The 12,852-nt window shown below is 37.1% G+C and overlaps 1 protein-coding gene across 5 annotated transcripts in view; it reads right to left on the bottom strand.

Moving 5' to 3' along the window:
• Window positions 1-12,852, bottom strand: part of DNAH12 (dynein axonemal heavy chain 12) — a 260,536-nt gene that overhangs the window by 122,036 nt on the left and 125,648 nt on the right. For all 5 annotated transcript variants that reach the window (XM_074403604.1, XM_074403603.1, XM_074403607.1 and 2 more), the window contains exons 29-32: window positions 12,416-12,535; window positions 4,705-4,814; window positions 1,384-1,567; window positions 1,107-1,247 (exon numbers count right to left, since the gene is read on the bottom strand). In XM_074403604.1, the coding sequence (XP_074259705.1) occupies window positions 1,107-1,247; window positions 1,384-1,567; window positions 4,705-4,814; window positions 12,416-12,535 (555 nt within the window). The remainder of the gene's footprint in view (window positions 1-1,106; window positions 1,248-1,383; window positions 1,568-4,704; window positions 4,815-12,415; window positions 12,536-12,852) is intronic.

Genomic DNA, 12,852 nt, shown 5'->3' with positions numbered 1-12,852 from the left:
TTTTCCTGCCTCGGCCTCCCAAGTAGCTGAGATTACAGGCACCCACCACCACACCCAGCTAATTTTTTAAAGTTTTATTTTAGTAGAGACAGGGTTTTACCATGTTGCTCAGGCTGGTCTTGAACTCCTGACCTCAAATGATCTGCCCACCTCCGCCTCCCAAAGTGCTGGGATTACAAGCATGAGCCACTGTGCCTTGCCTTGAGTATATCTTCAAATGCTAATCAAATGAGTTTGCTTATTTAGTAGTATAGTCATTTCACGTAAATATGAAAATAAATTGTGATATATTCACACACTAGGATACTAATAGATCTAAAAGGCATTAGTTAATGAAACTGAACTACAACAATATAAGCATCACACATATATTGATTTTAAAAAAAGAAAAACACTAAAGAGTATGAGTCCGTTTACATGAAGTTCAAGAGCTGGCAAAACTAATTCTTCATAGAAGTCAGAAGAGTAATTATCTCTAGAGGAAGATATACAAACTGGGAAGGAACATAAGTGAGTCTTGTAGGGTATAGGAAATTTCATGTATCATTTTTTGGGTTGACAATTATGTGAATGTACAAATATATTTTTAAAAATCACACAATCTATACTTGAAATTGGAGTACATTTGATACTTTATGTTGTCTCTCAATTAAAATAAATATTAGAATACTTTCACTTGCTAGTTCTTTTGTATATCTCATAGCCCCTAAGGTGATATACTATATATAAGCACTGAAGCATTTCATGTTTTCAAAAGGAATGAGGCTTTTGTTATTTTCTCCTAAAATATTAAAGTTCTATAAGAAACCATAAGACTAAAGCCACTTAACAACTTATTCTCACCTGGATTACTATGCCTTCTGGCTAACACGGAAATTTTAATACAACACTTTCATTCTATAAAAAAATTAAGTCAAGGACTTAATTTTTACTACTTACTATAGCACAGTTTTCATTGAAAAGCGAATATATAAACCTCGACTTGCTGCATCCTTTATTTTATTTTTGCATCCTTTATTTTAAATAGGGTCTTAGTTGATTAGTTGTTGAACACATAAAATTGCTTAATCATGGCTGAATCTGCTGCTCTTTTGATCATGATTTACCTTTTTATTATCATCCAGTACCGTGTTCATGCTCTCTATCCACAAAGTGTCAATAGGACCATCAAATACAACCCATTTCCGGTCAGGTGTTTCTGACAAGGCAAATTCTCTAAAAGTGTTAGCCACAATACCATCGGTCCACTGAGGGGGAAAAAAAAAAAATTAAAAAGCTCTCTTCATAAAATTTGATTTAGGAGTGAAACTATGAAAAGACTTCACAGTTCTTGCTTTAACACACACTTTCCATAAGAGTTGAGAATGTTTATATTTAGGTTACCTCATGAGACACTGGGTCAAACTGTCCAAAAAGTTGGCCCATGGTAATAGATTTGGGGTTTACAGTTCTATAAATGACCTTTTCTTCCTCTCCATAGCCATGTTCATTCATTAAAGTTAGCGTATCAGCCAGCACGTGCAGAACTTTTGTCTTAGCAGCAAAAGGCTCTCCTACTAACATAAAACTATTAAGGAAAAGAAATAATTATACACTAAGCATCTTTAGAAAGTTAAATTATTTGTATCGGCATATAAAACTTCACCTTGTGATAATTATTACTTATAATTTTTGAAATCATATGAATTTTTCTCAGACATGAGGAAAACGTATTTAACTTCTGAATTGGTTAAATCAAATTCTTCACACTAAAATTATTTTCTCCAAGACAGAATAAAGAATCTTCAAATGATAATGAAAACTTAGTATCTGTATACTCTAACCTGAACTAAACTCAACCTAAAGCCCCCTGAGGAGAGAAATGGAAAAGATTTATATTCCCAAAGTCTTCATTTGCTATAAAATTATTAGTGCTGTTTACCATTTCTAGATCTCCTCCCTCCTGGTACATATAGGATTTCTGGCCCTCTTGTGGAAAGACTAGGTAGCTAGTTATAAACAATTAGTAATAAATGGAAATGATGGGTATTACTTCCAAGTAGGGGTAGATAATTGCCAGCTAGAGACCCTACAGAGATCCCTTTTCCCTCTAGCACAGCTATGACCCACAATGTTAAGGTGGTGCTTACTCTAATAGGCTGGGCCCTGAGTGGTCATAATGAGCAGGGCTGCTCTGTTAACCTACTATGGACACAGTACACATAAGAAATCTTTGTTTTTTAAGTCACTAACATTTGAGTGTTGATTGTTCCTACAGAATATCCTAGCCCATACTTAGTAACAGAAATTGGTACCTAGAAGTGGGGAGGGTGTTCTTGCCATAATTAAAAAAATACTAATGTGGTATTAGATTAAAGGCCAAGTTGTGAATGACAAATTAACTTATCAGAAGCTAAAATATGGACAATTATTATGCAATGAATGATGAAACATTTGGTATTGTATTCCCTGAGATAACCTGGAAGACAGCTAATTACCTAAGGAAATCCGTTTTAGGTGAAAAGGATAGTAAACAGAATGTTACTAGTATATAATGGCAACTACTGGTTTCATTTTAAAAAGAACCAAATGAAAGAAATGAGCCCAGAAAAAAACATGGCCAGTTTGTAAGCAGGACTGAAAGGGAGTCCAGAAATTCACAAACTTCTAGAATTGAATATATCAAGTTATTCTCATTTGCAATTGGTAAAAAAAAATATCAAGTTATTCTCATTTAAAATATAAAATTAAGAAAAACTTTAAACAAAAATCTATTAAAACTCAGTGTGGCATCAAGGGAAAAAAATCAAGGATAGGGTCACTGTATCTCATTATTAAAACCTACAAAGAATTAATACGGGCCAAGTGGCTCCAGCCTGTAATCCCAGCACTTTGAGAGGCCAAGGCGGGTGGATCACTTGAGGTCAGGAGTTCAAGACCAGCTTGGCCGACATGGTAAAACTCTGTCTCTACTGATAATACCAAAATTAGCTGGGCATGATTGCATGTCCCTGTAGTCCCAGCTACTCAGGAGGCTGAGGCACAAGAATTGCTTGAACCCAGGAGGTGGAGGTTGCATCAAGCCGAGATCTTGCCATTGCGTGCCAGCCTGGGTGATAGACTAAGATTCTATTTCCAAAATATATACATATAATATACACACACGTGTGTGTGTGTGTGTGTGTGTGTGTGTAAATATATATTTCCCAGTAATCATTTCAGGAGGATAAAGTGATTCATGAATAATAGACTAAGACTGTGGCTCTCTCCACAAAGCCTGATAGGGTCAAGGATACTACAAGGAAATTTTAAAAGGCATGACTTAATAAGGACAATTGTTATGGATATAGGAACATGGAGCTGCCTGGAATCAAACAGATAAAAAGTTGATTGTTTTTGAAGGAGTTTACTGACCAAAAAACCATGAGTCTAGTCTAAAACATATGTGAATGCTCAGGACTTAAATACTCTTTGGGAGCCAGGTGTGGTGGTGCGCACCTGTAGTCCCAGCTGCTTGGGAGGCTCAGGAGGGAGCATCACTTGAGCCCTGGAGTTTGAGACCACCCTGGGCAATATCGACAGACTCCATCTCAAAAATACATCATAAATAATGTTTAAAATAATCCTTGGGTATTGGATGCATAAGGGTTGTTTGTACTATTCCCTCTATTTTTGTAGAGGTTTAAAATTTTACATAATGTTTTTGTAACCCTACCTTTAAAAAAAAAATCGTGACAATTGAGATTCTAACTTTCTACAGGCAGGAATCAGGTTGAAAACATTTCTCAGTTCCCAACAACATTATTTTCTCTCTTGCCCACTTCATATGTGCCCAGAGAAGAAAACAGAAATGGAGAGACCTCTCAGAAGGTTAAACCAAGGCTTACAGAGAAGAATTAAACTGGAAAGCCCCTCCCAGGTAGCAAAATCAAGCAGAGGTAGATTCAAGTTTTAAAAAAGGTGGCTCTCTAATATATGTGACTTTACTTAGATATTTGTAACTTTTACTTACATTAACTATAAATACAAAATATCCATACCACTTTAATGACACCCTGTGTAATAAATCACACATACAAAGTGCTTATGGCTCCTTGGATGAGTCTCTACAAGTGTGAGGTCCTGAAGTTTAAACTCTATTAGTTTCAAATCAATCCATCTCTAAAACTGGAGCCCTCACCTGACCAGCTGGATTTCAGAATTGTCACCGAACAGTGTTGGCTATGTCTTCTATTCTTCAATTTCTGAATGGGAGTGTTTGCTCTGGTAATCCTGTTCTGATAAGCCCACGATTGTGCACTGGGTTTGTGGAGAAAAGATAACTTGTCTTTCTAGGTTGTAGGTCTCTAAATCAAGAGGAACAACTTCCAGATGTAATACAAAGGCTACCATGCATCATCACCGAGGGATCCTGAACTTTGAGTCTGGTTCATTTATTGATTAGAACTTTTAGGTGTCTCCTTGGGAAGGGAAGAGTGTATTTTTATGCAAATGATAGTGGGTATTCATGCTAGGTCACTGAATGAGCACTTCTTACCAATCCTTGTTGGACATGTAGTATGACAGAGAAATAAACCTTTGCCTTTTAAGCCACTGGGGGGCCAAGGGGGCAGGTGAGGGTTGCTCTCAAGCTCACCAATCAGTTCGACAAGTCTTTGGTTCATGGATTTTTGTTAACAGTTTAATTAAGAAACAACATCTAACTATAGCAACATATGACCTTACCCATGTCTAACAATCATCATTTCATATGTTTGAATTATTTTTTCAAGAAAAAATTTAACAGGCTGAAGATTATGTACATTGCAGGCTTCATGAGCACATTCTAAAAATTCCTGAAAAACAAAAGTAATGCATTTCTATAATACATTATAAATCATGTCATACCTGTCTTCAAAGTATAGATTTTAAATTTACAAGTTAAAAAAAATGCATGTTCTTTCATTGATCAATTATTTCTTAAACCTTTATTATTTTTTGAAATCAAGAGGAGAAACATATAGACTTAAAATACTTTTAATATATTAGTCTTCCTTATTATAAGTTATGAATGATCACAGCATCATAGCATTGGGTGTATGCTGCATGAAAACAACTCCTTTTAATAGTGTTTCCCAGAATTTCACTTTTGGTTAGGTTATACAAAGACATGCCAAACAATCCTTTATACTGTAGTAAGTAGAAATAAACACTTTTTTAAATTATAAAACACTTAAACACATAGAAATACTTTAGATGCAAATAAACATAAAGGAACTCAATTTCAGAAAGGGATGATGAGCCTTTGCTAGGTAAGTACAAAGGAATGGCTGTTTTATCCTGCGGACATTTTCTAAGTCTGGACATGGTGGATATTGCATTGGGCCTGCTATAGACAGAAGGACTTAGCCAAAGAAAGAAGAAACCAATAGTGATTTTAATGGTTGTGTGAGCTTATGTGACAGGTTTGAATGTGGAGAAGCCCAAATGTCAAGCTGGTTCTCTCCACTGTCCATGCTTTTGCCCATGTTTTTGTTCAGCATGTAGTGATACTAGAGACCAAGGGCTCAGCTGGAAAGATACACCGTGAGATTTCTTTAGTCTCAGAATACTTAGATCCCAAAATCCTACTACAGGGAAGCGCCAATCATATGGCAGCACAATTCTTACTCTGAACACATTTGAAAGCAGAAGTAAACAAAACTCTGACTTAGGTCAACTCCTGATTGAATTGATTAGCAATTCAACCTAGCTATCTGAAATAGGAAAAAAAAAAAATCCATGATTTTTCTGCAGGAAAATAATACTACCTTAGTCTGTACAATTATTTTATACACAATAACATACATTCAAAACTTAAAGTTGAAAGTCCTAGCCAGAGGAAGCAGGCAAGAGAAAAAAATTAAACACATCCAAATAGGAAAAGAAGTCAAACTATCTCTCTTCTCTGACAATATGATTCTCTGCCTAGAAAACCCTAGAGACTCTATCAAAAGTCTCCTGGAACTGACAAATGACTTGGTAAAGTTTCAGGAGCAAAATCAATGTACAAAAATCAGTAGCATACACCAATAACATTCAAGCTGAAAGTCAAATCACGAATGCAATCTGGCTGGGCACAATGGTTCACGGCTGTAATCGCAGCACTTTGGGAAGCCAAGTCAGGTGGATCACTTGAGGTCAGAAGTTCAAGACCAGCCTGGCCAACATGGTGATACCCCATCTCTACTGAAAACACAAAAATTAGCTGGGTGGTAGTGGCGCACATCTGTAATCCCAGCTACTCAGGAGGCTGCAGTGAGCAGAGACTGCACCACTGCGCTCCTGTCTGGCCAATAGAGTAAGACCCTGTCTCAAAAAAAGAAAGAAATCAATTCCATTTACAATACATACACACACACACACACACACACACACACACACACACACACACACACTAGGAATACATCCAATCAAAGAAGTAAAGATCTCTACAAGGAGAACTACAAAACACTGCTGAAAGAAATTACAGATGACACACACAAATTGAAAAACATTCTATGCTCATGGATTGAAAGAATCAGTACTGTTAAAATGGCCATACTGCCCAATGCAATCTATGGATTCAACGCTATTCTTATCAAGCTACCAAGATTACTTGTGACAGAACTAGGAAAACTTATTCTAAAATTCAGGTGGAACCCAAAAAAGAGGCTGAATAGCCAAAGAAATCCTAAGCAAAAAGAACAAAGCTAGAAGAATCACATTACCTAACTTCAAACGATAAGATTACAGGAACCAAAACTGTATGGTGCTGGTGCAAAAATAGTGACACAGGCCAATGGAATGACTAGTGAACCCAAAAATAAAGCTGTGTATCTACAGCCACCTGATCTTTAACAAAGTGGACAAAAGCAATGAAAAAAGGACTCCATTTTCAATTGATAGTGCTAGGATAGCTTGTGAGCCATATAATTATTGGACCCCTAACTTTTACCATATACAAAAATTAACTCAACATGAATTGAGGAGTTAAGATCTCAGACTATAAGAATCCTAGAAGAAAACCTAGGAATCACCATTCTCGACACTGGCCTTTGGAAGGAATTTATGACTAAGTCCTCAAAAGCAATCAATTGCAACAAAAAAATTGACAAGTGGAACCTATTTAAACTAGAGAGCTTCCGCATGATGAAACTCTCAACAGAGAAAACATAGAACATACAGAATAGGAGAAAATATTCACAAACTATGCATCCAGCAAAGGTCTAATATCAAGAATTGATAAGGATTTTAGACAACTGAACAGGAAAAAAAAAATTTTAAATGGGCAAAAGACATGAACAGACACTTCTCAAAGACATGCAAGCAGCCAACAAATACATGAAAAAATGTTCAACATCACTAATCATCAGAGAAATCCAAGTCAAAAATACACCAGTCAAAATGGCTATTACTACAAAATTTAAAAAAGAAAAGATGCTAGCAAGGCTGCAGAGAAAAGGGAATGCTCATACACTGTTGGTAGGAATGCAAATTTAGTTCAGCCACCATGGAAAGCAGTTTAGAGATTTCTCAAAGAACTTGAAACAGAACTACCATTTCACCCAGCAATCCCATTACTGTGTATTTATCCAAAAGAAAATTGTTCTACCAAAGAGATATATGCATGCATTATGTTTATCCCAGCACTATTCACAATAGCAAAGACATGGAATCATCCTAGGTGTCCAACAGTAGATTGAATAAAGAAAATGTACATATATGCCATGGAATACTATGCAGCCATAAAAAAGAACAAAATCATGTCCTTTGCAGCAACGTGAATGCAGCTGGAGGCCACCGTCCTAAGCAAATTAACACAGGAACAGGAAATAAAATACTGCATGTTCTTACTCTTAAGTGGTAGACAAACACTGGGTACTCATGAACTATTGGGTAATATGCATAGTGCCTGGGTGATGGGATCAATAATATCTCAAACTTCGGTATCATGCATATGCCCATGAAACAAACCTGCACATGTATCCCTTGAATCTAAAAGTTGAAATTTATTTTTAAAATAAATAAATAGGCCAGGTGCAGGGGCTCACACCTGTAATCCCAGCACTTTGGGAGGCCAAGATGCGTGGATAGCTTTAACCCTGGAGTTTAAGACTAGGCTGTGTAACATAACAAGACCTCCTCTCTACTAAAAATACAAAAAATTAGCCAGGTGTGGTGGCACATGCCTGTAGTCCCAGCGACTCAGGAATATGATGTAAGAGGATTGCTTGAGCCCAAGTGTTGGAGACTGCAGTGAGCCATGACTGCACTGCTGTACTCCAGCCTGGGTGACTGTGCCAGACCCTGACTCTAAACAGTCAGTTCACAACAAAATAATTTAAAAAAATAACAAAGTCATGAGAAGCAGCTGATGACCAAGAGAAAAAACAGTAAACAAACTCATAGATGACCCAAATGTCATAATTAACAGATAAGAACTTGACAATACATATATAAATTATCAAAGAGAATAGATTATAAGATGGAAAAAATAAGAATTTTAGCAGAGAAAAGGAATATCTAAAAAGAACCAATTGGACACACTAGAACTTAAAAAATCAAAATATGCAAAATTAAGAATTCATTGAATGGGCTTATCAGCAAACTGGACAAAGCCAAAGAAAGGACCATTAACCTCGAAGATAGGTCAATAAGAAAATATCCAAACTAAAGTACAGAGAGAAAGAAAGGAAAAACAAAAGAAAAAAAAATAGAGCATGGGAGACACATGAAACTATATAAAATGGTCTAATAAACATGTCACTGAAGTTCCAGAAGGAAAGGAGAGAAAAAATTAGGACAGAAAAATATATAAAAAGATAATTACTGAAAATATTCTGGCTAAGTACAGTGGCTCATGCCTATAATCAAAGTACTTTAAGAGGCTGAGCCACGGCCGGGCGCGGTGGCTCAAGCCTGTAATCCCAGCACTTTGGGAGGCCGAGGCGGGTGGATCACGAGGTCGAGAGATCGAGACCATCCTTGGTCAACGTGGTGAAACCCCGTCTCTATTAAAAATACAAAAAACTAGCTGGGCGTGGTGGCGCGTGCCTGTAATCCCAGCTACTTAGGAGGCTGAGGCAGGAGAATTGCCTGAGCCCAGGAGGCGGAGGTTGCGGTGAGCCAAGATCGTGCCATTGCACTCCAGCCTGGGCAACAAGAGCGAAACTCCGTCTCAAAAAAAAAAAAAAAAAGAGGCTGAGCCAGGAAGATTGTTCGAGCCTAGAGCTTGAGACCAACCTGGGCAACAAAGTGAGACCCTGTCTCTACGAAAAATAAAATAATTATTTGGGTGTGGTGCACGTGCCTGTAGTCCCAGCTACTTGGGAGGCTGAGGTGGGAGGATTTCTTGAGCCCAGGAGGTTGAGACTGCAGTGAGCTATGATCATGCACCATACTCTAGCCTGGGTGACAGTGAAACCCTGTCTCTAAAAAAAAAAAAAAAAGGAGTTTTCTGGCAAAACACATCAACCCACAGACTCAAACAGCATAGAAAATCCCAGGCCATAAAGTACAAAACAAAGCTAGGCAGATAGTCTGCTCAAAACAAAAACAAAATAAATAAGAAAAATGCCTGACTTGTTAGCATAACACTGAAAGGCAGGAGTCAATGAAGTAACATCTTTAAATGCTAAGGGCAGGGTGGGGTGGGGAGGAGATACCTGCCAATCTAGAATTCTATACCCGTGAAAATATTCTTCAAAATTAAAGATTACATAAAGACATTTTCAGGCAGACAAAAGGGGAGGGAATTTGTTGCTAGAAGACACATATACACCCAAGAATTACTAAAGGAAGTAATTTAGGTTAAAGATAAAAGATCCCAGATGAAAACACGTATCTGCTGGAAAGAATAAAAGCACTAGAAAGGGTAGTGTAAAATGCTTCAAAAAAAAAAAAAAAAAAAAAAAAAACACTAATAGTTAAAGCAGAAAATAATAACAATGCATTGTGGTGTTTAAAAATATATAGAAGTAAAATATATGAAACAATAGCACAATGGGCAGGAGTGAGTGAATAATGAAACTATACCATTTAAAGTGCTTAGATTTTTTTGTGAACTGGTAAAATGCTAACAACGTACGTAAAACTGTAATAAGCCAAGGATATATATTGCAATCTGTGGACACTAAGGTAAAACTAAAAAGCCAATAGAGAAGATAAAGCAGAGTGATAAACACTTTTTGAAATTCAAAAGAAGTCGGTAAAAGAAAAACGAATATAGAACAGATTTAAAAGTGAGATGGCAATTTAGTACTATTTTTCAAACTGGAATCTATGGATTTATTGCTGTATTCATAAGAGGACATAAGAGTTCAAGAAAATATTGAAATTTTCTATTTTCATTTTGGTGTTTAAAAATCATAGTAGCATATCCTGACTCATCTTGATAGTCACCTTAACCTGCCATAAAATGCAGGTATTAATATTTGAGCATGAGAACTTAAAAAACAGACAAAAAAGTAAAAATGCCTTTAAGTGACGTCTTGATGATATGACAGCTTAAACAAAAAGATTTTTGCAGTCATATCAGTAAAGAGAAGAGGTGAAAGAACTGAACCATCACTTGGCAAAAGCTGGTTTGTGTATGTGACCTCAAAGAGAATCTTCACTGTACATTTCACAGTAGAAATTCCCATAAAGTGACAAATTAGTTTCAGCCACATATCACCTATTTCATTAACTGTGTTGAACTGAATTTGAGATTGCTTTGTTTGTAGTTTATTTTTATCTAGAAGTCTCAGTCTGTACCCCAGGCTGGAGTGCAATGGCACAATCTTGGCTCACTGCGACCTCTGCCTCCTGGGATCAAGCAATTCTCCCGTCTCAGCCTTCTAAATAGCTGGGACTACAGGTGTGTGTCACCATGCCCGGCTAATTTTTGTATTTTTAGTAGAGACAGGGTGTCACTATGTTGGTCAGGCTGGTCTCAAACTCCTAACCCCAGGTGATCCACCCACCTCAGCCTCCCAAAGTGCTGGGATTATAGGCGTGAGCCACCATGCCTAGCCTATTTTATTTATGAGACAGAGTCTCACTGTTGCCAAGGCTGGAGTGCAGTGGTGCAATCTAGGCTCACTGAGACCTCCGCCTGCCGGGTTCAAGTGATTCTCTCAGCTCAGCCTCCCAAGTACCTCCGAATCTAGGCGCCTGCTACCACGTCCGGCTGATTTTTTTATATTTTTAGTAGAGATGGGGTTTCACCATGTTTTAGTAGAGATGGGGTTTCACCAGGCTGGTCTCGAACTCCTGACCTCAGGCAATTCACCTGTCACAGCTTCCCAAAGTGCTGGGATTACAGGCATGAACCATTGTGCCTGGCCTGTAATTCATTTTAAATTGTATTCTGGTTTTATATGACAGCTATAAGCCGCAGACAAGTATATACATATTTAGGCTTCACTATAATGTGTATAATAAAATTTAAATGAAATTGGAAATGCAAATGATTGTGTCTTATTTTTATTTGGTATTTTAACATTGTAATTGACAAATAAAAATTGTATATATTTAAGGTGCAGCATGATGATTCGATAAACATATACATTGTATAATGATTACCACAATCTAATTAACATATCTATCACTACCCATAGTTGCCATTTGTATGTGTGTGTTTGTGTGTGTTAAGGACCATTTCCTTTTTTAAAAAAAGTGAGCATACTACCTAAATTTAAGAAACAAAGCCTTATTATGTTATCTATAGAATATACTACTTTCATTTCTACCTAATAAAATACATAATAGTATTTAATATGCATACTGTAATAGTATATTACAGTATTATAGTATACATACTAATAAATCACAAAATAGAAAATAAAATACTTATTCTCTTACAAAGAACATTACCTTTAACTTAATTTTTTTTTTTCCTTTTTTGAGACAGTCTCACTCCGTGGCCCAGGCTGGAGTACAGTGGTGGGACACTACCATGCCCAGCTAATTTTTTGCATTTTTAATGGAGACTGGGTTTTGCCATGTTAGCCAGGTTGGTCTCAAACTCCTGACCTCAGGTGATCCGCATGTCTCAGCCTCCCAAAGTGCTGGGATTACAGGGGTGAATCACTGTGCCTAGCTGGTTTAACCTGAATCTTGACAGGTAACCCTGGCATCATATAGTAAGAGGTACCCTTGGCCGGACGTGGTGGCTCACACCTGTAATCCCAGCACTTTGGGAGGCCGAGGCGGGTGGATCACAAGGTCAAGGGATCAAGACCACCCTGGCCAACATGGTGAAACCCTGTCTTGATTTAAAAAAAAAAAAAAAAAAAAAAAGAGGCACCCATATTTACTTATCATTATTAACTAAAGTGGCCAAAATAAGGGATTTTACTCCAAACCGAATTTCACTCTAATAAATCTTGGTAAACAGCTGAGTCATCAGATGAATTTATTATTCTGAATAAGTTATTCTCATGGGTTTACTTACATGATAGTCAGCTTCAGGAAGTTTAATACCAGGAAATAAGTCACTAGTGATTCCGTTAAATAAAGGTATATCATGTGATAAGAACTTTGGTTCATTTACATCTTTAATTGATCGAAGAAGCTAAAATTACCCCAAAAGTGCAATGTAAGTTAGTTGCCAGCATTTGCAATCCCACTTTTCCCTCCCCACCCTGCTCCCCACCCCACTGCCCTGGCCAGAAGTCAAAGTTTATTTTACATTGTTCTATGGAATCCCTATAATAAAAAGCCAACACTATGCTTATCAAGCCAAAAAGTCTTTGTATTCATATAAAGTGTAACAACAACATAACCCACAAAACTATCATTTCGACCTCATATGAAAAGCCAAAGCACAACCTTCTCAAGCAAGCGCCTATTTGTAGTTCCCGTGCAACCTCACTAAAGAAAATTATCTTT

The sequence above is a fragment of the Saimiri boliviensis genome, chromosome 8 (genome assembly GCF_048565385.1).
Source record: "Saimiri boliviensis isolate mSaiBol1 chromosome 8, mSaiBol1.pri, whole genome shotgun sequence".
Lineage (NCBI taxonomy): Eukaryota > Metazoa > Chordata > Mammalia > Primates > Cebidae > Saimiri > Saimiri boliviensis.
The sequence above is the reverse complement of the archived record's forward strand: the minus strand, read 5'-3'. Positions and strand labels throughout refer to the sequence as shown.